Source organism: Candoia aspera, chromosome 8 (assembly GCF_035149785.1).
Source record: "Candoia aspera isolate rCanAsp1 chromosome 8, rCanAsp1.hap2, whole genome shotgun sequence".
Lineage (NCBI taxonomy): Eukaryota > Metazoa > Chordata > Lepidosauria > Squamata > Boidae > Candoia > Candoia aspera.
The window spans coordinates 787,504-814,397 of NC_086160.1; the positions used below are offsets into that span (position 1 = coordinate 787,504).

The window sequence follows — 26,894 nt, forward strand, 5'->3', positions numbered from 1 at the left end:
CAGTATAAAGTTAAATTAACCAAAGCAAGATGGAATCAAGGTGAAAATGCCCTTTTGAACAACTCCCAGAAGTCAGTCTGGGTGAGGGCAAAGGACCAGTGCCACCACCCAAAAAGCGGTACCACTGAGCTCAGCCCCGCTCTTCAGCCTAAGTGAGGTATGGCAAGTAGTTTCTGCCAGATAGATGAACTGGTCAGGTGATCCCAAATGTGGCCCTGCAGGTAACCAGACACCAAGCCATGCAGGGCTTTACAGGTTAGCACCAGCTCTTTGAATTGCACCTGGAAGCCTGTGGACAACCAGTACCAGGCCTGCAACACGGGCATAATGTGCTTCCACCAGTGAACAGCATTAAAGGACGCAGGTTGCTGCCCTCTGAACCAACTGCAGCTTCCAAGCGATCGTCAAAGGCAGCCCCACATAGAGCACATTGCAGTAGTCTAAGCAGGAGGTGAGGAGGGCACAATGACTCATCACTGTGGAAAGATCCTCTACCCAGACGGGCACATCAGCCAAAGCTGAGAAAAAGCCCCTGGTCACAGCTTGCACTGGCTGTCCTAGCAGTAGCTGTGAGTCCTGAATAACACCCGCTTCAAGGATCTGCTCCTTCGAGGGTAATGCGACCCCATCGAGAGACACCACTGGAGTAGATACGGAACCCCAGGAGACAGACAGGAATGCCATCCAAGCCTGTTCTCTCCTATCCAGACCTTCATAGACTCCAGGCAGAGTCCTGGGGATCACAGTGGCATCACCAGCCAGGCCTGGAGTAGCAATATAGAGTCAGGTGTTAATATCAGCATATTGATGAAAGCAAATAAATACCGAATACCAAACCTTCAGATGATCTCTCCCAGTGACGTCACATAAATGGTAAATAGGGAGGAAGAGAATTCACTCCTGTGGCACCCCACGAGGGAGTAGCCATTGGCCAATCTTTCCTCCATCCTCTCCTGACTGGAACCCTCTGAACCATTTCGAACCATTGCAGGCATATCCAGAAGGATACCGTGGTTGATGGTATTGAAGGCCACTGAGCTGTCTACCAAGGACCAGGTTAAAAGTATTTCCTGCATCCTGGTGCCAACCACATCATCCATTAGTGTAACCAATGCCAACTCTTCTGTTTCTAGGCCTGGCTGTAGAGTCCAAACAACCTCTTTCTTCTAGGCTACTCCATAGTGGACTTGCTACCACGTTCTCAAAAACCTTCTCCCAAAAGGGAAGGCTTGAGACAGGCGATAGGGGCTGGTACCTCCAGATGTAGAGAAGGCCACCTAAAGGCTGGGGGTGGGCATATAACAGCCTTCTTCAAAGGCTGGCAGGAGGGTCTCCTCCCATAATATCTATGTAAAAGAAAGTGAAGTAGGGAGACAGAATTGCGGGGTGGGGGGGCTTCTCCGTTGCTCAGCTTTTCTGACAACCCGCGGCCTCCATCATTCATCTGCTTGTGGAGGGTCTGCCGGTTCTCACAACAAGCATTAGCTTTTGTTTTTTTTAATGAAAACTTTATTCAATTTCAACATTTATAGTTACCTCTCCTTCCTGTCTTGAGGTTTTCAGGGCCTTTCTCGGGGAATGAGGCCTTGTTTAATAGCACCGGCCACGGAATCCCGGCAGGTAGAGGTTTCCTTCAGCTGGTTTCCGTTTCTCGCCTCCCTCTAAACGGTGCCCGTTGGTGGCTCCGTCTGAATCCTCTTCCCTTGTCTGGGTGGCTGCTTAAGAGCAGGGGACGTACAGAGCTAAGCCAGATTCTGAAGTAATATAATAGAAGTATCAACTAATGAATGAGGGTATTATACAGGTAAAAAATCAAGATCGTGAATGGAGAATGGCAAAACACCTTCCTTATCCAGTCCAGGCCGAAATGGGTCCAGGTATAAGCTAACACTGGATCGCATCAGGGGCCCAGGAGGGTTCCTCTTCTGCCCTCCTAACATACTTGAATTCAAGGGAAGCTTCTGCTCGGCTTCTCTCCCATTTTGTGCCTGTGTTGCCGCTGAATGTGATTTTCTTCTCAGGTTTATCTAGTAATCGTACCATTGCATGAACTCAGCCATTTTAAAATAAAAGGAAATATTGAAATAGTTCCTTTCCAGTCTTCCTTATATATAAAAATATATAAAATCTACTGCATATTTAATATAAATATATATGTATATGTGTGTGTGTGTGTATAAATATATAAAATCTACTGCATTAAACCACTACTTATTTCATATGTTTTCTTGCTTTTGTCCTTGCAGCTTTTAGCTGTATCTGACTTATTTACTGAAAGAAATCAGTTTGAAATGATGTACACCACGTTAACCGAACTGCGGAAGGTCCACCCATCAGAAGATGAGATCCTTCTTCAGTATTTGGTGCCCGCTGTGTGCAAGGCAGCCGCCGTGCTTGGAATGGTGAGCCTTGGGCCATCGCCGTTTCTAAGGAAGCGGGATGGTGATGCCCTTCTGGAACGTTCCTGGCTGGAGTCGACTTGAACGTACTTTGTGGATATTTCATGTTCAGTACTACGTGTTACAGCAATACAAATCTAGGATGCCAGAAATTAAAAACAACCCCATGAAGTACCTTTCTTTCTTCACTGGGTTTCAGAGCAAACCCGGAGACCATTTTTTGGTGTGGAAAGCCTCGTTCCCTTCTCTTGAAGCTGCAGCAATTCCTCCCTCCCCTGCTTCTCTCCCCCCGTTTGGGGAGATGCTCCCCTGAAAGACTCTGAAAGGGGTGCTGAAAGCCCCAGCTGAGACGGCCAGACAAAGCCCCTCCTTTGTTTTCCTGACCGCTCCCAAAGCACCAACGCCGGGTCAGGCCTCCGGTTCTGACATTCGCGAGGGAATGTCGCTGCCGCCTCTCACTTGGCCTGCCGGGGCTGTTGCCTGCCGGAAGGCTGAGGAGCGGCAATAATGGTTAAGTTGTTTTTGCTGCTGGGGCTGATTCAGTATTCTTGCTGGAATTTGCATGGGTTCTGTACGGAACGACATTCTTGGGGGCAGCTGTAAGCGCTGTCCCTGTTTATGTCTTCTCACTGTGTGTCATTTAATAGCAGAAACGAGTGAAATGCCCCGGGGCGTTCAATTAGCAACTGCCCGTTCTTTCTCCCTTTGCCCGTGAGAAGCGACTGGCAGCCCAGCGCAGCGGTGGTCGGGGCTCAGGCTGAGGAGTAAACGTGGGTAGCCTCGCCTGGGCAGATGGGGTGTGGCGGGTGGATTTCTCTTCCCCTGTTCTCCAGACAGGCGGAGCTTCTGGGATCTTTCTGAAGATCCATGCAGTGGAACGAAGGTTCCCTCACGTGCCCTTGAGCTGCTCCTGCCCTCCTGGAACCTGCTTCCTTGCTGGGCCTGGAATCCATCCAGTTCTGGAAATCGGGACCTCCCCCCCGAGCTGTTCCTGGGAGGCGGCTGGCCTTCTGCTTACTGATACAGTGGCCAGCCTGAAAGAAAAGTTCCCTCTCTTGCGCTTCCCCAGGCTTGGCTTCCTAGGCCCTCTGCAGGTTTCGCCACAGGAGGACGGCAGCCGTACAGACGCTCTCACGCTTGCCTCACGGGCCAGAGGCCTTAGCCTGAAATGAGGCGGAAAGGGCTTTTCAAAAACTGGCTGTTTTTCTTTTCCTCAGCCACCCACATTGCTGCTGCTTCTTTCCTTGTTTGTCCTCAGGGTATTGGGGAATTTATCCTGGCGTTCCCTGGGCGGTGCTCCAAGCTTAGTTTACTGTGGCAAGTGGCCACGGGTCGCGTAGCCTTTCTTTCTCCAGCTCGCCTCTTCTTCCTGCCCAAGGCAGAGCAAGCTTCCCCTCCGACCCCTGGGCTGGGGAGTTGCGTGGAAAGGGAAGAGCCCAGCCCTCTGGGGAGGAGGTTGTTCAGGGAGAGGCAGGACTCACCCGGAGAGGTTGCCCCCCTCACAACAAAGCACACCCCCAGCCCGCTGGAATTCCTTCAGAGCACTGCTCTCTTCTGAAAGAGAGTTTGAAACCAGTTCTCTCTCCGCCAGTGGAATAAACTCTGATTCAGTTAAAAGGCAGAGGAATTTTCCCGCATGACCATAACGTCAGCCCTAACGGAGCGTTGCGGGGATCGGCCTGGCCCAGCAGAGGGAGAGGTTCCGAGGAGGGGGCGGCAGCAGATCCCGGGGGCAGCAAGCTGGGCCACGGCTGACAGGACACAGTTACCCCTGTCAGGAGCCTTCGTGGCACGCCAGAATATTGGAGTGTGCGCTAAGAAACCCATGCCGAGCAATGCTGTTTCCCACCAGCTTGCAAATTCAACCTGATTTCCTTTTTTTATTATTTATTTTGTTAAAAGTTTTACAAAGAACAGAAAAACTAACACAAATAAAAAGTAAAAGGAGCAAAGAAAGAAAGAAGAAACAAAAAAGAAAAAGTGCAGAAAGAACAAAAAGAAATAGAAGCTTCCGATTTCCTCTGCAGCAAATATAAGTACAATTACAAAATAACTCTTACTTTATGATTACAAAAAAAAGGCTCACTTTTTTCTATTATCCAATCTTTTTTTCTAGTAATCAAAGCCACAAATCACAAATGCATTTTTTTCCATTTCATATGAAAAGTCTGTAAGGGGTTTCCAGTCAGCCATAAATGTAGGTGACAAATTCAGCCCGATTTCCGTGTCGTCTTTGTCTCCCCCAGGATAAGGCTGTCGCTGAGCCAGTGAGCCGCCTGCTAGAATCGACACTCCGCAGTGCACACGTGCCGGGCCGGATCGGTGCCCTGCACGGAACCCTTTACGTCCTGGAGTGCGATCTCCTGGATGAGACGGCGAGGCAACTTATTCCTGTAATCACCGAATATCTGCTTTCCAACCTGCGTGGAGCAGCACAGTAGGTCTTCGCTTCAGCTGGGAGTTCCTTATGTTATCCTCTGACAGAAAAACTGAATTGTGGAGACAAAATGCTTCATAAGCTAAGACGGTGAACTACTTGGGACTAGCGGAATGGGCGTTTTAGTGAAATGCTAAAGCAGTTGGGAAGTTTTCCAATGCGTGATAATCTTTAGTTGCTACTTCTGAGGCTGTCCATTCAGTCCACAGTTTCTTCTGTAGAAAGGTTAAAGAAGAGAGCGCTTGCCTTTAATGTGGAGGGAGGGCCTCTGTCTTACAGTGAACAACCTTTGCCTCTCTTAACAGCTGTGTGAATATCCACAACCAGCAGCACGTCTTGGTCATGTGTGCAGTGGCCTTCTATTTAATAGAGAACTATCCTGCCGATGTCGGACCCGAATTCTCTTCAGGAATTATTCAGGTACGGGTGAGGTCTCCAGCATGGGGGTGAAGGGCTTTCCCTGCCGCCTTCGGGGACAGGCTGAAATGAAAAGACGCCCTGGGTGGGGTTCCTCGTGCTTTGCGTCGTGCCAGGTCCGAAACTGAGCTCGGGACCGTCCTGTGTTGTCAGCCATTCCGCTGAATCACTTCTGGGGAAATGGCGCTTCCGCCGCACAGCTACGTGGAAGGATGATTCCTCCTGCACTCTTGTGAGAGTTTCCGTGCAGACAGAGCATTTTCCTGTGTCTCTCTCCTCCTGAACTTCGTGGAGGACGTGCTGCAAATTGGAATGACAAGGAGGACCCATAGCCCCCCAGTTTAGAAAAAGACCTGTTTTTTCCCCTTTTGCCTATAACTCTAGATGGGCGCAGAGCAGAGACCAAACCCCAAAACTCACCAGGATAGCAGGAGTCACAACTGTCTTCTGGTGGCACAGGATGCCATTGAAGGGGGCTTCACGTGGCAGTCCTGGGTGAGGAGCATCCAGGCTGCAGCCATAAGTTCCCCTCTTCCCAGCTCCATCAGGGTAGGGAAGGACGCAGAAGATGGACATCCTCATTGTGGTGGCATCCATCTCCTGGATAAGGAGGCCTTCCAGGGAGGGTGTGCGCAAGGTGGCAGGCCTTACCAGAAGGAAGCAGCAGTTAGGTGGTGCCTCCAGGGCGGCTCCAGTTCTTAAATTGAGTTAAAGGTTTCGTGGAAGGAGGGCCAGCTGAGGACAGCTGAGGCAGGGAAGGAATCTTCTGATAGCAGATGTAAGACTCCTTCCCCCCAACACCAAATATCAGTGTGTTGTGGATAAGAGAAAAACAGAACAGGGATGCCTCTGAATCCAAAGACAGTCCAGCCATATCCTTCCTGGCCATTTGGGTGATAGTCTGGTGAGGTCTCTAAAGAAAAGGTGGCCGCCTTCTCTTGGTCTGTCTTCCCAAATCAGAGACAACCAGCGGAAACTGAGGGAGGGAAGAGAAAGGTGATGCCCTTGTTGTCACCAGCAGTGTTTAATTTTAATTTATTAAACTCATACGGCACCCAACTCTCAACAACTCTGGGCACGTTTGCATTCACACCTGAGAGCAAGGCACATACACGGCATTGATGACGGGAAGAGTGAGAGGATTGGCATAAAGAACAGCAGCCCTTCGGCTCACAGGAGGAGAAAGGTGTCTTGGGCCAGTCATGGGAGATACTCGGGCAGGAAGCCCTGCTGCGCTCAGAGGAGAAGCAGACTGAGGAGCAAGTCCAGCAGATGAAGAGTGAGAATGGGGGGTTCTGCACTGCTAGAATTGAGAAATGGCTTTGAGGCTTTCAGAGAAGAAGGTGCCTCTTCCTTCACCGTTCAGAAGAGGAGCGGGAGCTCATGGTGTAGAAGAGAGGGAAGCAGGAGCCTGGAGAGCAGAGACCTGCAATGGCTGCCTGTGAGGTGTCGGAAAGGGAAATGGTCGTGGGTGGCGGCCCTCTAAAAGGCAGGAACAGAAGCGTGCTTATTTCCGGGGCATTTCCTGCCTTTGGGGTATGATGGAGCAGCTGCTGAGACTCATCCGATCCACTGACAATTATTTTTGCTGCTTAACCAGTGTGAAGTAAAATGATCTTATCAAGAGCAACAATAGTTGTGTCATTCTGGACTTCAGAATTCCAGGAAAGAAGCTCAGGGACGACGAGGCTCCAGTGATGCTTTCACTGGTCTCTTTGGTCCTTGTCTGTCCATCCATCCATCATCTGTTTCTGTGCTGCCTCAGGTTTGAGTTACCTGAACGATGGCCTGCTGGCGCAAGAAGAGTTGCCTCTTACTGCCGTTTGCCAGGGACCACGGGCGAAAGTGCTCTCTTAGCTGCCAACTTGAACACTTCTCCCGATACATCACGGTTGAGGGTTCAGTACACTGCCTGGTCTAACTCTGTGGACCAGACAGAGGGAATGTGCTGCAGCCTCTGAGTTTAAATGCCTGTTTTCACAAAGGAAATACACTCTTTCTGTTGCATTCAGAAGGCAAATTCCCCTCAGCCCATCTCTCCCCTGGAGAATCTGACTTAAATTGCACAGAAAAAAGAAATTAAAATTTGTGCAGCTTCTGTCTAGAACGTTTTACCTACAGTATTTTTTTCAGAATAGGAGCCTTCCTTGTTTAGACTTCTCTAGCTTCTTGGAGGTTCCAAAATCTCAACTCTGAGGCTGCTGGGAGGTTGGTCCACCCCATTCACTTCCAGCTTCAGTCGCTGTCTTCTCCTGTTCCCTCGGGGTTCTGCTGTGGGACCTTCAAAGGACTGAAGCATTCTTCTGTCAGCATGCTGGCTGGGGAACTCTGGGAACTGAAGCCCACGCATCTTAAAGTTGCCAAGGTTGAGAAACATGGACCTAGCCTATGAGAGGACAAATTACCAAAGAAGGACAATGGTATATGAGAAGCTGTGACCCCATCCTCCCCTGTTTATCTGGAGATCCAAAAAAACCACACAAATGGGACATGCCATTCTGTCCAGTTGTGTCCCTTCCAAGGAACCAAACGTCCGGTTTAGCCAACGCAATCAACAAAAACTTGGACACCTCATTGGACTCACATACAACAAAAGGTTTCGGGTAATCTCAGAAGGTCTCAACAAGCTCAATGAGTTTTTTAACAATTTACAATTGTTAATTGGTAAGAGATTTGCGATCTGCCTTGTATGTAACCTGCAACTTCATAACCCCCTCCACCCCAATTTAAAGGTCAGTTTAAAGGTCAGTTCAGCCACCGTACGCATCTGATGAAGGGAGCTACGTTTCCTGAAACCTTCTGCCTTTTCATGAAATTGCTTAGGAAAAAGGTGCTACTAGACTCCAGATTTTCTACCACCATAGACTAACTGGTAGACTTCCTACAACGTCTTCTTTCCTGCTTGTTTCAGATGTGTGGAGCGATGCTGTCTGAAAGTGAAGGATCCACACCATCTGTGATTTACCATTGTGTTCTCAGGGGTCTAGAGAGGCTCCTCCTTTCAGAGCAACTCCCCCGGCCTGATTGCGACGCCTTGGTGAAACTGAGCGTGGACAGAGTGAATGTCCTCAGTCCGCACAGAGCCCTGGCTGCCTTGGGGCTGATGCTGACCTGCATGTATACAGGTAGAGGGGCCTCATCATTGCCTTGCAGTCCTCAGCGGATATTATTCAGGCAGTGGTCCACTTAATTATGAAACACATAATGAAAAGAATGAGAAGTGTTGTTTTTCATACTGCCATGCACACGCTCACGTTTAATTCACGTCCCAGGTGGTGGGAGTGTGTGGGCTGGGGTTTTCTATAGCCGAGTCAAAATCAATTGGTCTTTACAACTGCAGTGACAGCATCTTGAGGTACATTTTCTGAACAAACTGGTTTTTCCTTTCTGTTACTTTCTGTTGTCGATTGGACCATCTCTGTGAAAAGTTCACAGCAGTGTGGCTGCAACCCCAGTGCACAAGCATGTGTTCCCTCCCTGATACTTGCTTGTGTTCAGGGGATGGCCTTCTAGGTTTGTCCCCAGTGACTGCTCCACCCGCAGGCTCAGACTTCGAAGTCCATAGATTCAGCTCCATCTATGCTGAATGGTGTAGGACCCTTGGGATGTCAGAGCGAGATGAAATGCCTTCTGCTAAGAAATCCATCTGGCCACTCACACTGGTTTTGGCATCATTTGCTCAAATTTGAGTTTGCCTATTCCTCAGCCCAAGGAAAAGGCCTGCAACCCTTGGTAATCGCTGAACCTGAGAGTTGGACGGGGTTGTTGAGGCCACCAAATCCAACGCCTGTTCAGTTCAGGATCTTCACTGGAAGCATCCCAGATGGGGAGCTGTCTGGCCTTCACTTGAAGGCATCTAATAATGGGGAGCTACCGCTTCTCCTGGAACTTGATTCTGTTGTCCAACTGCTCTTACATAGGAAGGTTTTCCTAACATTCAGTTGGAATCTGCCTTCCTGAGACTTAAATCCTTCATCTATGTCTTGCACTGACCTCTTTCTATGAGACATCTTTCAGGTCTTAATCTTAAATCTTTAATTAGAGTCATTGACCAGTACAAGTAAAAATACACCACGTGTCCAATAGAAATTCTCAACTAAACAAAATAAATGCAATCCATGTCAAAAATTAGTTAAACAGGGCAATTATCATTTATGTATAAAATCAAAAGTGCAGCCTGTACTGCAATACATTAGTACTCCATAAATTGTAACATCCTGTAATTATCAATTATTAACTGTTAAAATTAAATGTTATTATCTAAAAAATTTCAGTGCGTAGTTATAAAGGAAGTGAAATATTTAGAATAAGTTTTTCATTAGGTTGCAACAACTCCTAAGAGCTGCTGTGCAGAATCTTGCTACCTGCACTGTAACTGTAGTCCACTCACCTTGGAGCAGAATCTGGAGATACTCGGTCCTGTCATTCTTGGCTCCAGACTCTATCACCTATACTGTTACCTCTGCCAGATGTCTTAGTCAGTTAGAGGTAGTGACCCACTGGAAAGTCTTCTCGCTTGCACAATGCCATATGCTCCCCTTTGCCGTTTTCGATGGCAAATACAAAAAAATTCCTTTGGCTAAAAGGCTCTGTCCATGTGATTCTGGAGGGACAGAAACTACTGGACACACCCTTCTACGATGTTTGTTTTACAGCGACACACGTTCAAAATTCATTTCCCCGAAGAGTACTAGATCCCTGGCCATTCTGATGCCGAATATCTCCAGATTCTGCCCCAAGATGAGCGGACTACAGTTACAGTGCAGGTAGCAAGATTCTGCACAGCAGCTCTTAAGAGTCATCTTTCAGGTCTTTGAAGAGTGCTGTCACAAGTCCCTATCAGTTGTCTTTTCTCAAGGCTGAACTTAACCAGCAGCCCCTTCAATCTGTCTTCACAGGACATCTTCTAGCCCCTGGCCAATTTTTGCCAAATATTGCCCAATTTCTCTGAATCCTTGAAATACACAGAACAGGGTACAGAATTTGAGGTGGGTTCTGAGCAGGCAGAATACAGTAGAACTGTAATGTCCCATGATTTGGAAACTATGCTTCTGTTGATTATACATAACCAAGAAGTGCTAAAAAGTAAAAAAAAAGTCCATTGTAGTCTCAGTCAATAAGCATATTTTTTTTGCCAACAATCCGTATGTCTAAGCCGTGATTCTGCATTCCAAATCTAATACTCCCAAATGTTTTCTAAAACAATCAGCTTTGCCCAGCCCTTCATCTCTTTCCCATCATCATCTTCACTGTTGTCATCACCACCACCACCACCACCACCACCTAGGTCTAATGGCATCTTCTTCTAAGTTCCTTGGCTTAAAGCTGCATTCTAGTGTTCAGACAAGACAAGTCAGCCCCTCAGAACTGGCTGTGAGAGCTCCTCTGCTCAATTCCCAACTAGTATAGATAAGTATTTTGTCCCCAATCAAATATTTTGCACCAGGCACAAAATATTGCTCTTCCATCATTATTTTATGAACTAGTCCTTCCTCAGGGAAAGAATCTCTACAAGCAAGATATTTGAAGGGCTTTTTCTTTAGATAGCAATGCGTTCCAGAAATCCTGAATTTGGCTTTGCATCACATAAAATCAGTGGGAAACAAATTGACCAAGATTTCAGTGTCTAAAGAATACATCGATTCTGGGAAAGGAGCAGCAAAGGGGGTCACAGTCCCTGCTTTAAGGAATCTTTGATACTCCAAATCCAGTTTTGGCATTGGGCAGCTATACAGGAGCTACCAGTTTAAGCCTTTTCAAAGGATTCTAACATAAAGCTACAACTTCTTTTGTAAAATTGTTCTTTGGTTCAAAGATTCTGCTGAACATTCTCATAAAGTAATTTCACTTACTCTAATTGTGAAACTTCCTGAAGTCAAAGAATTCAGAGATGGTATGCATTTTGGTTTTTCAGGGATTCTCTAAAAAAAAAAGCCTGTCTGCCTATTCCTGCCAGGTCCAGCAGAGAGACAGGCTTTGTGGATGGTGACTAAGCCTCGGATCTGCTCTGCCCTTCTTGTCCCGTTTCCCAAAGCTGACATCACACCTGGCTAGTGGGGTGATTTGAAGGGCGGGATCGAGCCAGGACCACCCGTGTCCTGCTGGAGCAGTTTGCAAGGGTAGGATACAGAGCCTGGTCCTACAACTGGAAACCGTCAGCTTTGCGAGGCTGAAACCAAACAGAGGGCTTTACCTTTCAGGCACAAGGCCAGTTCTTCAGGTGCAGCATCTCAGGCTCCTTCTGCACCGAAATTGTAAGGAAGGACCTGAACATGCCAAGTATAAGCCCACCAGCAAGACTTGTGTTGATGGTTCTGTAGTGCACTTAACGCCATGGCTGATGGGTGAATTACCCTTGCCTGCATTCTTTTAGTTAGCCTTTCTTTTTAATTGCCTTTGATTGATGTCATGGAATTGTGATAATAATCTTTATTTTTATCACACCGATTGTGTCTTTAGGAAAAGAGAAAGTCAGTCCTGGACGAGACACCGATCACCACCAAGCAGCCCCAGACAGCGAATCTGTAATTGTGGCGATGGAGCGAGTTTCTGTCCTCTTTGACCGGTAGGAACAGAAGGCACTGACTTCCTTGCTAGGGAAGATTAGTCCAGGCACAAAACAAATGCAATTTCCCAATTATTTTCCATTTATAAATGTAAATGTAAATCCATTGCGCATTCAGAAGATATGTAGCTATAAACAATACTGTGGCTACCTAAAGATTATTCTCTGGATTTTCAGCGATAATGCTAGGGGCAGAATCTGAGGAAAGGGCTAAATTTAAAGTGCCATTCTTAAGACCCTACTGAAACTAGCAAAGCTAGAAAAAAATCATCTGAAAAAACATCCACAAAGAAGGCAGTACTCCACTGTTTCCATACCGTTTGCCAAGAAAAGCCGAGGGTCGTGCCGGGGCATCCCCAGAAGCTGAGTGTTTCCCTTTTTAATTGGTTAATGGGGAGAGACCTGCTGGACTCTCCCTCTGACCATCACAGGCAGCCCCCCATCTCCACAGGGCTCCTGCCGTGTTCTTTGGAGGCCGCCTCGGGGTCATTGGGGTGACTTGGGGGCAACTCCCAGGATTGGAACGGCCATTAAAGCCATTGTGCCCAGAAGCCACCTGACCCTTATCAGAACAGGATCCTCCAGTGGCATCCAGGACAGCTGAGCTTGTAAAGGCTTTCCAGAGGGCCCTGAGTGCACGGGGAGCGAAGGCAGTTCAGGCGCAGTTGATGGATCTGCCTGAGGCGCTGCTCACTGCCACTAAGAAAATGGCCAAGGAGGGAGTTCTGGAAACCAGGATCAGCCAGAGAGAAACACGTCACAGAAAACATGCTTACCAACATTGCCGCGAGTATCTTGGGAAGTTTCTTCTCTGAGCGGGGGAGGCAGTTTCCCAGTGGAAGATCTGCCACATCCCAGCCCCTGGCACTCCCTCTTCCGCCATGGAACTCCGGGAGCATCTTGCCGCCATCCCTTGAGTCCAGCTCTCCTCCTCTGTTTCTTTGCCGGGTTCCTATGAAAAGGAAGCATGGTGAGGAAGAGGAGGAGAATTCCCGGAAGGCCGGGAAGAGGCCCTGTGTCTTACTTCCACTGGCTTCCTTGTACCTCCTGCTGTTACCTGCCACCCCAGTGTGGGGGGCCCGCTTTGGAACACCTCCGTGGGCCATGGGGGAGGCAGCGCGGGAGGGCCCGGGATCCCCCGAAGCCAAGGAGAAGGCCTGGCCTCGGCCATTCCTCTGAGCAGGAGGAAGGCCCCTGGCTGGCAGCAGGGACTGACAGCTGTGCTCTCTTCCCAGGATCAGAAAAGGATTCCCCTTTGAAGCCAGGGTGGTAACGCGGATCCTCCCTCAATTTCTTGATGACTTTTTCCCCCCACAAGATGTAATGAATAAAGTTATTGGAGAATTTTTATCAAACCAGCAACCCTACCCACAATTTATGGCCAAAGTGCTATATAAGGTAAGGCTTGGATCACACACGGTGCTTTGGGGCTGCTGGAGGACGGGATGGGCGCCTCTTGTCTCCGAAACACGCAGTAGGGTGGCCGGTGGTCTTTCAGGAGGGAGGAGCTGCCAGCCTTCCCCACTGAGCACCTGCTGATGCCATGGGGGCTGCTGCCCTCCCCAGGCTTGTTGCGTTCTTCCCTCCTCTTCACCTCTGTGTCTGAAATGGTTTGGATGGAGAAAGTGGGGACGTTGGTTAAAGCTGCCGAGGGCGCTGCTCTCCGATGTTCCTCGTTTTGTTTCCTTTTGCAGATTATGTCAGCCACCACAGGGGCAACAGGACCCGTAGGTGTTTTTAATTAGCACCTCATTGTCCTTACTATTCTTATTTTCACAGCATTTTATTTTCACAAATCTGGTTGGGTATGTTCTTAATTGATTTTTAATAATTATGTCTAAAAGCCCTTATTGAATGAAGAACGTGACAAACATGCTAAAACAATAAATAACAGAACATAAATACAGTTTTATGTATGTAGGAGAGAGTGTTGTATATTTGCTGCATTTACCAAATGAATTTTCCAAAGCGTGTGAACTGTCGGTTTCCATCGCTGCAGGTATTTCAGACCTTGCACACGACAGGCCAGTCATCGATGGTCCGGGACTGGGTGATGCTGTCGCTCTCCAACTTTACCCAGAGAACGCCAATTGCCATGGCAATGTGGAGTCTGTCCTGCTTTTTTGTCAGCGCTTCCACCAGCCAGTGGATTTCAGGGATGTATCCTATGCAATCAATATTGATTTGCAGATTCTGCAGTAACCCTTGTCTTTCCAGGAATGTGGTAATGGGGTTAGTCTTGACTTTGGAAAAGAAATACTTCTGGTTGATGCAGGCAGGCCAGCTTGCAAATACACAAAGAGCAGTCTCTTCCCCCAAATTTCCGGACAGGCTTGCTGGTTTAGCCGTTTGCAGCCCGGTGGCTTAAGTTTAATTCTGAATGCTTAATTTCTTTCCACCTACCATAACCACTTCCTAATTAGGGACTTGCCTGAGAAGGTAGACTGGCTGACTTCCCTGTCTTCTCCTCTTTGCAATAAAGAAAGAAAAACCCTCACGTTATAGCTCTGCTCCTCACCGCTTCTCATACCTCAAGAAGAAGTCAAGAGAAGAATGCCTTCCCCATAATAACAAGCCTTTTCACGATTAGATAATGGAGCTGGGGGGCACAAAAATGTCCCTGGCTGCCATCTTGGAAGCTTCAATCACTGGAATCCGAGTAACACAGTGAAGAACAAGTGAGTGAGGCTTAAAGATGGTCACAGTAACTTGCTTCCAGCTGTTCAGACCTAGATCTCTTGAAAGAATGAACTGAGCCACAGGTTGACCAATAGTTCTGTTTCTTCAACACTTAGTAAGATTGGCGATAAAATACCTTCTTTGATGTGTGTGTGTGAATTCAAGTGGACTTGATGATTCTGGTCAAGCTATTAGCAAACTGACTTTGTGTCAAGATTGTTTGAACAAGGTTCCATGTCAGCCATTCCAAAGCTTCTGTTTCTTTTTTAAATTAATTATACTGAGTTCATTTAAACAATAGATGAATATAAAGATAAAAGAAGAGCCAAGTAATCAGAAATGTAAACGGGTCATATTTGGTTTGAGTACAACTATACTTTATGACTGGCAACAAGTATTCTGTAAGTGTAAGCACCTACCTGTGCATCCCCCTCCATCCCCCACCCCCACCCTCCAAAATGTGGCCAATTTCACCTTCCTTTACTTGGGATGCAGGTTTGGGGGGGTTTCCCTGTTTTTTCCTTCCTTGCTCTAGCTCCTTCCTTCCCCTGACCTGCTTTGTTACTCAGTCATTGAGTCGCTTCCAACTCTTCATGACCTGATGGACATCCTTTCATTAGGATTGTTGGTGTCATGAGTAAGCATGGCGAGCAGGGGGCTCCCATCCAGGCTGTAAAGCACATGCGTAGTACTGAGGAATTAGGTAGCCATTCAAAGAGACACAGATCGGGCCCGCCTTAGCCTTTGGGGTTTATATGTCTGGGTTTTTCCCACGCTTCTTCAGTTTGTTAGGATTTTCTGTCTAACGTAGCAGTAATAAAACACTAGAGACCTATTCCTTGTCTCAGCGTGGTTTCCGGCTGTTAGGACAGTTGGTCAGTAACATTTCTGAATTCTTTTAAGCTCCTGCTTGTGTCATCTTGCTATCTGGTCTTCTGGCCACTAAGTTTTTCCTAGCAGTTGAGGTCTTCTCCAGTGACTCTTGCCTTCACATTATATATCCTGATACTTCCATCTTCTTGATTAAATCATCCCTATCAGTTAATGCGAAGTCAAGATCTTAACTTGTGTCTTCCTCCATCCTCTGAAGGAGAAAGTTGTCTGCAAGGCAAATCAGGAAGGACCTATTTAGCCCCACCCAAATCCCATCTACTGCAACATGCCTTGAAAGAACTGCCATTTACTTTTGGAATGTATCGGCCATCTTTTCTTTGATTGGGTGGGCAAAAGTAGACAACCATAGTATTGCTTTTATTCATCCTCCCACCTTTTCCAACCTAGGTGCTCTCTTAGCATCTCTAAGTTCATTCTCTTGGATTTCTGCCCAGGAGTTTACACTTTTAACAGGATCCTGTGCAACTTCCCTTCCCTTCCTCTTGCTTTTGTTCCTTTTGCACAAATGGTGGCCTTCAACTGCTGTATTCCTATCGCAGGAGTCATTCTACCAAGTCTCTGTCATACCTGCTATATCGTGTTTGGCTTTCTGTACTCAGAAGCTCATGCTGTGTTTATTTCCCATTCTCTGAGCATCAACAGATGGTTGAACACACCCGATTTTTAAAAGCAAACTATCAGCTTCCATGGTTAGGGCAGACCATTTCATTATCAAACAATTGCATGCAGAGCCTGCAGAAATCACAATAACCCTTTGAAGAATAAGATCATAATGACAGCTTTATACCAGTCTAATTATTCAAGAAAAAAGGAGAATGAATGAGAGAACAATTCTATCTTATATAGTCCTGTGTTAAATGCTTGGATTGCAGAGCGAATTTCAAGAAATTTTGTCCGCCGGTTATGCAGTTTGGTCCACCAGTATGTGACCCTGGATGTGAATGTTTCTCCCCACACAGGGACAGTTCAGCTCCAGACCCAACCCAACCTCAACCATGGTCTGGAGACAGAAGTCCAACACACACTTGATGCATTTACACAGAAGTAGCTATAGCGTTGAGATAATGAGATATTTACTACTTAGCTTATTTTAACCCACTCAGTTAAGCAATAGAAAATGGTATTTCAGCATCCCAAAACACAAAGAATCCCATAGTACTTTGCTATCAGTTTTATCAGCAAGAGCCCCATTCAGGCATTCACTTGAACACTGATCCCAGGGAATGTTCAAGCTGTTTTTGAGGGCTTGGGAAGTGGAATTGGAATGTGGAAGTCACCTACAGGGAATAATGTTTATCCCATATTGTATGCAGCCTTCATCAGGCCTGCTAAATTTTAATATGGATTGCTGATGAAGAATATAATAATATGATAATATGATAATTGATTCTTACAAAATGTTGAACTATCAAATAAGGAAAATAGTTGAAGAATATTCACTTGAAGAACATCGTAAACTGGCAATGTTTTATGGTTTAGTATATTTTTGAATTTTAGTTAGACAGAATGGTAGAGTTAAAGTTCATACCATTTTATATGAAGTTTTCCCAAGTACATCTTTGTTATAACCTTGACCTTTTCTGAAGTCTCCCACACATTATCAGCAGAATGGGAAAATCAGAACAAATAGACATTAACTTGTTCTGTTTGGTGGCCATAGATTTCTATCGGCATCAAATAGACGAAGAATTGGATCGCAGAGCCTTTCAGTCTATCTTTGAAGTGGTCTCATCCCTGGGAAATCCATATCATCGTCTACTGACTTGCTTACGAAATGTTCACAAGATCACACCATGTTGAAACAGTGCAGAGAAATTACGAAACGGAAGGTTGACATTTGAATCTAACACAATGGAGATTCTGGGCATCATTTTTTAAATTTCCCAACCAAAATTATTATGTATGTAATCCATATGGAACATGGTTGCTGAACCAAACAACACAAAACATGTTTTTGTGAGGAATGTATTAAAACGAGGTCCAGTAAGATATGGACAAGTGCTGAATGCAAAGCAAATTGTTCATCTCGGCTTGAATTGGTATATTGTTAACGCTGAACCTTGTGAATTCTGCAGTATGAGCTCACAGACATTTAAAAAGCCTCCATGCTTTAGTTTCATCTAGCTGCAAGTATTCAGTTGTAATTTGTAGTTATTTCCTAATGTTGCCAGAGAGAAAGAAAAGGGAGAAAGACTTTTAAACACACTGAAAATTTAGTTTTTCTGTTTAACATGCTCCAACGTATTTTGATGCATAAGAGTGGGGAAATTAGACATATGGAGCTATACTTCCTTTTTTACCTCTAGATTTAAAAGTTGAATCAATATATTGGTTTAAAAAATAGCCCATGTAAATAGTTCTAAATCATGTATAGTATGTTAAGATACAGGAATGGTGTGAGGCAGGGAAGCACTTACGGTTAAAAACAATATTTGCCACATATGTTGAATAGCTTGGTACAGTTTCCTATTGTATGTTCTTTAGGTCTATTTTTTTAATGCACTTCAGTGTAACATTTTAAACTCTGTATTTCATCTTTTGTATGTTACTCTTTGAAAAATTTAAATATATTGATTAGTTTAAATTGGACGTAAGAGATAATTTTATGTAGGTGCTTTGGATTCACTTTGGATAAGCAATGGGGGGGAGGGACCTGACACTCCATGAAACCTTTTACACGCACATTTTAGGAAAGTTTTCCTTACAATAAGCATTTTGTGCAGCCATTTTTGGGTGTGCCTTTTGATTAAAGCCACGCAATTTGTTCAGACTAAGCAAGCTCTGCAAACCTGCTGAGAACCCAGCCCGGTTCTTGCTTCTCTAGTTGTGGCTCCAGGACCCGAGGAAGAGGCCAAGGCGATCCTGTGGCCTGGCACAGGCATGGGGTCTTCTTCCTGAGGGGGGGACAGCTGAGGATCTGAAGGTCGGAAGGGGGCAGACGCAGAGAGAGAAGCTGGCAAGAACCCTGCCCTGTTCCCCCCTCTCTCACGCACACACGCACGGACGCACCCTGGCACTACGGAGTCTTTCAGTTGCACCCTTCATGTTTCCTCCTCTCCTTGCGTAGGTCCTCTGCTTCACAGCCACCCTCCTAACTGCTGTGGCTGTGATGCCTGCCTCCTCCCTCCCGCTGAAATCTGAAGGAGGCTCTCCCACCCCAGGCCATCTCCCCTCCCCTCCCAGCCCCGAAGGTGCCCATTTCAGATCCACCCTGGGAGCAGCCAGTGGGAGGATGGCATGGGCCCCGCTCAGGGCCTACCTTCCCTCTGCTGAGCAAGTGCTGCTCATGCTGTGGAGAGGCACCACAGGACTATCCAAGAGGGAGGCACACATTTCCCACCAGCCGGGAAGGGGGTCTCGTGCAAGAGATGCACAGCAGTGGCAGCGCCTGTAATCTTAAAGCGGGGGGCATCCTCCAGGGCTTGAGGCCGCAGGAAGGTTCAATTGTTTTCCTGCGTGGGGCTGCTGGTGCCTCACTGTGAGGCAAAACAGGGTTGGGAGGTTCAACATTTTGATCTTCAGCAACACTCCTATAGTAGAATTCATCTCCACGTTTCTTGCTAACAAAATTAATTTTATCAGAAGGAATATGAACTGCGTTAGTGTATATAGTATATGTAAAATATATGCAACTACATTTGATGTATGCATACAAATGTATTTATTAAACGGAGTTTAAACTACTTTCCGTTTGTAGACCAGCTATTATTTTGTGTGTGTGAATTATTGAATTAAAACCAATTGCTCCAAATAGTGAACTACTTTTCATTGGTCCAAAACCAAAAGGGAGCAGGAAAAAAGGACCCATTATTTTTCTGTGCTCAGGTTTCCAGCAAGTCTGCTTGAAGGTATACGGATTTTGTTTATGTTTGTTTGTTTGAAGAAAAAAGTGCTACCTACTTACAAATGGCCATGGATACTATATACGTGTGTAATACTTGATTTTGGGCAGTGCCAGGGAAATACATACTTCGTGACACACCCGTCATAGAGGAGGGGGACATTGCAGCTGAGATACTGCAGACTGCTGGGTTGTGCTATCGTACTGTCGGGGTCATGTACTGGATTGGGTCCAAGCGGGGAACCAACTCTGGGAGGAAGAGGGTAATTCAGGAGATTGTCTTTATGCCGATTCAGAGGACGTGCCTGAAGCGGTTCTGTTCAGCCACACCAAAAGCGGTGGGGGATTCTTTTCACTCTCTACATCCGGCCTGCGCAATGTACGGGCCACGTGCCACTTGCCAAGCAGCCTTGTGCCACCCACCAATGTTTTTTAAAAAGTTAGTACGTTTGCCGCCATGGCCCCAAAAGACTCACTGCCTGGCACATCTAGGCCTCGCCATGCTCCGCTAGCCAGCTCTTTCAGCATTGCCACTAGCTCTGCTGATGCGGAACGGAAACCAGGTCAAGCAATGGAAGCTCTGGCAAACTCTAAGGGCAAGTCCTCAAAAGCTGCACACGTTTTCCCTTCAGCCATCCACGTGACTCTGAAGAGTATTACCCCCAAAGCTTAAGAAATTAAATTCTTGTCCTCTTCCTATGCCATTGGAGGCATAGGTATCAGCAGGGTGTGGTCCGAAAAGTCAAGATAGCGGCCATGAGAGTGCAATTAATGCTCCGCCCATTTTGTACATGCATCTCATGTACCTAAAAAGAGTTTCAATCACCCTGTTGCGGCCACCATCTTGATTCTTTTGACCACACTCTGTAGCCACCTTTGATTGGTGCAAACCACACAGATGCATAAGGAAGCTCTATTCCCAGCTTGTAGCACTTCAGTAAGAATTGGTGTGTCCTCCCTGGGAGTCATGGGCACCTCCAGAGGCATCACATGCACGAAGTCTGCCTGCATATTCTTTTTTTAACTTTCTGGACACACTGGAACCTGCCCAGGTTAAAGAGGGATACGCCACGGTCTTCTCCAGGATGTCCCTGCAGACACTGCGAAGGTGGTACCAAAGGCACCACCAGTTGTCCCTGAAGGCTTCTTCAGCTGGGTGGCTTCTAGTCTGCGCAACCATGATTATGAGGATAATACAGATGCTTGACACCCATCAAATTAATCTACTGTCTTTAGAATAATCGAGATTTTCAGATTTCTTCTCCATTTGCATTGTACAATCAACAGCTTCCACAGAAAATGCCACAAAACACTCCTTCTTAACTAAAAAGGGATGAGAATCCAGTGTTTTCCCCACAGCTGCCTCCACTTGCCCACCAGGAGGAGAGGGAGATGCAAAATCAGCATTATGTTCCAGTGCATGGAAAAGATATTTCTGCATCCTGGATACCCCAGGCTGTCTTAGCAGACACTCAGACTACAATGGAGGGATGTCCTCTTAGGTAGACTGAACACGCAGGAGCCACCAAGCTTCCTACAGCGACATTGACTCTGGCACACTGCAGTGTCATGCCCGGCATGGGAAGCACCTACATGAGGGGAATATGAGGCCGTCTGTGGGGTTGCTAATGGCCACAACACCCTGTACAGAGGGGAAAGGCACCCTCGGGGTGGACCCAGCCCTCTGAGGCCCTTCAGTTCTGGGTCCCTGACCTGGGGGCAAAGAGCGACCGGCTGGTTGGCCTCCTGCCGCCACCCCCCCTGCCCGCTGGGGACTGGTTTCCACCTCCCCTCTGGGAAGGGAAGGTACTGGACCCCCTCACCCCTCCTGGGTCTGGCTGAGGCCAGAAGGGGAGCCGAGTGAAGCCCCTGGAGCCCGTAGCTCTGCCCGGCTGAGGGAAGGCCCCGGCCGGGGGGAAGCCCCGGATAAACCCGCCGGAAGGTGCCTGGAGAAGGCCCATTTCCGCACACAAGTTTTAGCTGCGGAAGGCCCCGAGGGAAGGCCGCTCTGGCTGGTGAAAGGGACTCAATGGAAGGGAACACCCAGCTAGCTAAACAGCCGAGAATAAAGGAGAGAATAAGAGAATAAACAGCTGACTAAATTGCTTCAGCCACACCTGAGGGAACCCCCTCCTCCCACCAAACGTGGCAGGCCCCATCTCCCCCCTGGTGGCCCTCAGGGGCCATGTGAGATCCCCCCATCCCTGGGCACAGAAGGTGGGCATGGGGTGGTGGGCCGCCGCTCCCCACTACCCCTACGTGGGGAGGCAGCTCCCCACCCTTAAGTGTGGGTCAGCACCTCTCCAAGGCTCCAAGAGAAGAAGAGCTTCAGCTCCACTCACTCTGTCCTCTCTTGATGCCACTTCGGTCCTTTAATGCCACCCCTTCCTCTTCCAGGCTGTACCTTGGCACAGACGAAACTGCTTTCAACTTCTGCATTTGCTCTGCAGGGCTGCATTTCCAGGTTTCCTCTTGCAGACATGGGGGGGGGGGGCTGGACCGCTGCTGCCCCCACCTGCCCCTTCACAGGACCGCTGCTGCCCACCACTCCCCTAACTGCTCTTAGGCCCTTGGTACAGCAGTCCCAGTTGACACAAAGGCAACACATTACATCTAAACAGTTGTTACCTGAAGAGCCTAACTGGACATCCCAGTTGTTTTTCTCTCAACCTTTTTACTTTCCTGCTGGAGAATTAGGTAAAAGCAACTAATGTAACTTCCCCACCCCACGCTCGGTCCTGCTGGTTTCTTCTTGTTCCTTCTGGGGTCTGAAACGGAGGGGAGGCTCTGCGGATCCTTTGTGCATCTTTGAGGTTGTGGAGGCGGAAGCTGCTTTGGGTGCCATGACTAGAGGCAACAGCCTAAGAGTAAACTGCACCTTTCATTCAACAGACCCACTTAAACACCTGACCTTTGGGAGGAAACAAGACTGCTTAAGTTTATAGATTAATCGTGTCATTTGTTTTAAGGATTTTTTGAAATTCCTGGTCCTTCTCTCACTTACAGAAGTTGGCCTGAAGAAAATCCAAGTTAACCATGCTGAAATGAAAGCTTTGGTTTTTGGAAAATGATCAAATGTGTTGATAGACTGTCCAAGGGTCTGCCCTAGAACAATATGGATAGTTTAAATACTTGGGAATTTGTTTCCTGACACATTCTATCAGACATGTTAAAATAGCAGCAGCAAAGACAACAGGGCTTAATTTAAAATGTTACTATATAAAAAGGGGGGGGGGAATATTTTCAGCTCAAGTTTAAAACTGCCAAAGTAAGATTCTGTCCCAGATTTTATATGGGGTGAAAACTGAGGTTGCAATCATCCCTTTATCCCACTTCTGGAAACAATATAAAACCATTTTTAAAACAACAGTTGGTGTTTCCACCAATAATTTATCAGTGCTTCAAAGTGTTGGATATCTTCCTGCGTTGGCACTCAGTAATTTACTTCTGCGCACTTCCTGAGTCCCTATGAACCCTCTTTTGGAAACATTCTTGTCTGCTTTTTGTCACATGACTATCAACCAACCAGAAAGAGCAACAGACCCCTGACGCCCATTGGAACCAATATTCCGGAGATCAATATTCCTCCTGAATTAGTAGTCTAGGAAAAAAGCAGCCAATGGTCTCCGCCTGGATGGAGCTCGAGCACCCATCTGCAGACCTGCCACTGGCTTCCTTTCAGGGGTCAGTCCGCTTGTCCAAAATTCCCGTGTTTGGGCCATGGGTTGCCCTCTTGCCTAATTGCTGATTGTCAGACATGTATATTATTTGCCTGTGTTTTCAGTCGAGGACATTAAGATTTGTGGACCCTTCGCACATGGATGGCAACCAAGACTTGTGCAGCATTGAAAGGTATTGGATTATTTAGTATGGGATTGCTGATATATGTTCCTTGCTTTGAAAAGCTGCTCGTCTGATAAGTTGAATTTAACTACACATTTGTTTTGTATTTCAAGAGACCTTCCCTTTCTCATTCCTGCATATTATTTCCAGCAAATTTAAATACTGTTAAATAACTCTTTGGCATGATTAACTGAACAGAATATTTTATTTCATGAAGATGCAGCCGAGGAGGTGGAACCTACCCTCCCAGGGTTAATCGATTCATCTTCTTGTTCCCATTTAGGGGAATGAAACCCAGAAGACTGTTAATGTGACTTTAGATTGATCGATGCACCTGCTCTTGGCTGTACCCCCATTATCTAGCCAGGCATTAAGAACTGTAGGTCTGGCAAAGGGGGTGGGTGGGGGAGTCAAAAGAATTATTGTATAGGACTGGAAAGCTGAATCGACCCCTGATTTGGGGCAATGGACTGTTGCCTCGTTGGCAACCAATATCTGAATTACAGCTTTTTTTGGCAAAGGGGGAAGGCGTCAAATTAACACAGTTTAATTTTAATATTATATTGTTAACACGGTGGATTTCATTTTTTGTTAGCCCACCTGTTATAATGACATAACTTCACAAAAAACCAAAGCCAGCAATAAGGGGGGTCAGGAGGGAGGGCATGGACACAGCCGGCGCTCCTGCCAGATGCAGACTCCTCTGGGCACCCCACCTCCAGCCTGTGGATCTTGCCCTGGTAGCCAAAGAGTGCTTTGAAACACAGAAGTAACTTTTTTGAAACTTTCGCTGAGGAAAAAGCAACTATGAAAGAATGAGAGACCAGCCGGGAAATAAGAACTGAGATTTTCTTTCCCTCCGCTTCCTTCGGGAGCCCCCCGTTTCTACCCGTTCTTCTGGTTGAGAAGGCCATCAGGGCCCCAAGGCCTGGGCAGAAGAGCACGAGAACGCCCCGCGAAGGTGCTTCCAACCGTCCCTTGCAGGGCCCCGCTGCTGGGCCGCCGCCTGAAAAGACGGGCTTTCCCACAGACACCTTCTCTCCTCAGGCCAGAACGCACGTCCCTCCTCCGAGCCCCTCCGCCCGGGCCCCCTGGGGGTCCGGGATGGCGTTTCTGAGGCACGTCGGCCGCCCGCCCCGAGAGCCGCGGGGAGCGGGGCCGCAGAGTAGCTGCGCTCTTGAGCGCCCAGCAGCCGTCCCCTCCTTTCCCTCAGGGGTGACCCGTTGCGCCCCGGTCTCCGAGCGCTGCCCGGGCGGCCCTCGGGACCCGAACGAGGCCACCCTCCCGGCACGGGCGGGGGCCCGCCCTGCAGCAGGCCAGCCCTCGGAAGGGGCTCTTCCTTGCCTCGCGGGGGCCGAGCCGCAGGGGGGCTCCCCAGCCAGAGACCCTGGACGTGCTCGGGCGGCCGGCCGCAGGCTCCGACTGGCAGAGGGTCCCGAGCCGAGCGGAGCGGAGCGGCCGACCGAGGGCTGGAAATGCGGAGAAGGAAGAGCACTAAAACCGAGGCCTTCCGCGCTGCCTCCTCGTGGAGATGCCGCTGCGACGGCGGGGATGCTGGGGGCTGCGCGCGTGCGCGCAAGAGAGGGTGTGTGTGTGGGCTTAGTTAAGCCTAATGTGTTTAAAAGCTTTAATATTGATGGCCTGTCAACTTTGTCCTGATTCTTTGCCTTTCAGTTAAAAGGTTTTTGTTGTTGTAGCTTATGCAGTTGCTCTGTTGCTATGGAAACATGACATCAAAATGACGTTTCTCTGTTTAAAAGCTTTTAACTAAATTCCAGCCTGTCAGATGTAGGCCCCATCTTGCGCGCTCCGCTCCCGGCCGCGGCGAAAAGAGGCTTCAGGCCGCCGTCGCAGCCCGGCGGCTCCCTCCTGAGAGCCCCCTGGGCGTCCCCCGCCCCCGGCATGGCCGCCGCCCCGGCCCCCGGCTACCTCGTCTCCCCGCAGAGCGAGAAGCACCGCCGGGCCCGGAACTGGACGGACGCGGAGATGCGGGGCCTGATGCTGGTCTGGGAGGAATTCTTCGACGAGCTCAAGCAAACGAAGAGGAACGCCAAAGTTTATGAGAAAATGGCCAACAAACTCTTTGAAATGACGGGGGAGATTCGCCACGGGGAGGAGATCAAGATAAAAATCACCAACATGACCTTCCAGTACCGGTAAGCGAGCCTCGACCCCGAAGGACGCCCTGGCCTCCGCAGGCCCTTCGGCGGACCCGCCTCCCTGGGAGCGGGACTTCGGGGCGGCCGGCGCCGTGCTCGGGCGCCCTCCCCGTCCGCGCGAAGCGGCACCCGCAGCCGCCTCCGGGGAGTGGAACGGGGAGCCCGAAAGCAGCCCGGGCGCGGGCGGTTCCAGGCCTGGCAGGGGCCGAAACGCGCGTCGCAGGCGAGGCGAGGCGGCGCGGAGGGTCGCCCGGCCGGGCTCCTCCGCGCAAAAGCCGGCCCCGCAAAGCGAGGCCCTGCCCAGGGAGCCTCTCCGCCCTGCCCCTGCCCACCCGGCCCCCTCCCGGGGACTGGCGGCCGGCCGGCCGGCCTCTCCTTCCGGTGGCGGCACGTGCTCCGGGCACTGGCGGCGGCGAGCAGAGGAGGAGCCCGTTCCGGGGGGGACGGCAGAGGCGGCCGCCTGCCGGGGAGGCTCCCTCGAAGGAGGGGAGGCGCCGCCGCCGCCGCGCGTGCGGTCGCGCCACTCGCGAGGGCTTCCGTTGGCCGAGGAGGACCCGATGCTGGGGGAGGGGTTGGTTTCGTTTCCCGGGGGCCTGGGAGGGGGTGCGCGCCCGGCCTGCTCCTCGGGGACGGCTCGCGTCGCGGCTGCTGAGAGCGAGCCGGCCTGCGGGGATCTTCGGGATGAGGCTCTTTGCTTTCCCCTGTCCGGGACGCAGAAGCCTGCCCTGATGAACAAGTTACTCAGAAGTAGATCCGTGGTTGCCTGCTCGTGGCGGTTAGAACATCGTCCCTGTATTCAAGTCCTCTGTGGGTCAACTGAGCGCAACTGCGAAAAGCTTTTAAGATTTGAAGCTTCGTTTGCTGGGGTTTCTGCCCACAAAAACGGGCAGGGCTTCAACCGCATGGTCGGTCTTTCTTACCTCCTCCCTCAACAGGGTTCAATTTTCACTGTAGGCAAAGGCCCTAGCCAGTTTCCAGATAGGCCCAGTGAGCACAGGGAGTAAAATTATTACGTGCTTCAGGTCTGTTGACTAGAGAGATCTCAGAAACTAACTGGAAAGGATGAAGAGACAGAGAGCACTTAGGTTCTTCCCCAATAGATTTAAACAATGCCCCAGTTTTTAATGCTCCACCTCTTTTCACCTACCAAAAAGGGGGGAAAGGGATGGGAAGGAGGAAGAAATGTCTTTAGAGATGTGCAGCATGAGGAGCAGGAGAGATTGTGCTCACCTGCAATGACTGCAAGGCAGATCTCTCTCTTGCATTAAAATGCCTTGAAAGAAGACAGCTGGGCACTATTGAAGGAATCATTCTGGAGGTGACCCTGTAGGGAAATGGGACCTCCACGTGCCCCATCCAGAACTTGGGGGTGAACTGGTGGCCTGTAAGCCTGCAGGATCACCTGACAGCTCCAGAGAAGCTGCCAGTTTCAACACTCACAGGATGGTGTCTGGCACCAGAGCCTGGTGTTTCTGGTCCAAGCCCGTGGCTACCACCTGCATTTTAAAAGGGAAGACCATCCCCTGTGCCTTTGTCAAGAAATTATCCACAGTGTGTGGCAGAGAGAGAAAAAACCACATGCAGAGAGCTGGGGGCTTTCCAGGGGCCAGCACAAAACACACCCTTTAAAGAAACAGCCCGGTCTACCTGCCGGATCTTG

At 48.7% G+C, this 26,894-nt stretch overlaps 2 protein-coding genes across 3 annotated transcripts in view; both read left to right on the forward strand.

Moving 5' to 3' along the window:
- HTT (huntingtin) overlaps positions 1-19,075 on the forward strand; it is a 188,566-nt gene extending 169,491 nt beyond the window's left edge. For both annotated transcript variants that reach the window (XM_063310834.1, XM_063310833.1), the window contains 8 exons: positions 2,247-2,402; positions 4,646-4,836; positions 5,142-5,256; positions 8,165-8,378; positions 11,713-11,818; positions 13,054-13,216; positions 13,818-13,978; positions 16,978-19,075. In XM_063310834.1, the coding sequence (XP_063166904.1) occupies positions 2,247-2,402; positions 4,646-4,836; positions 5,142-5,256; positions 8,165-8,378; positions 11,713-11,818; positions 13,054-13,216; positions 13,818-13,978; positions 16,978-17,191 (1,320 nt within the window). In that variant the 3' untranslated portion in view covers positions 17,192-19,075. The remainder of the gene's footprint in view (positions 1-2,246; positions 2,403-4,645; positions 4,837-5,141; positions 5,257-8,164; positions 8,379-11,712; positions 11,819-13,053; positions 13,217-13,817; positions 13,979-16,977) is intronic.
- A 5,894-nt stretch (positions 19,076-24,969) lies between these two features.
- MSANTD1 (Myb/SANT DNA binding domain containing 1) overlaps positions 24,970-26,894 on the forward strand; it is a 37,789-nt gene continuing 35,864 nt past the window's right edge. Inside the window, exon 1 of the mRNA XM_063309755.1 lies at positions 24,970-25,231. Coding sequence (XP_063165825.1) covers positions 24,978-25,231 — 254 coding nt within the window. The 5' untranslated portion in view covers positions 24,970-24,977. The remainder of the gene's footprint in view (positions 25,232-26,894) is intronic.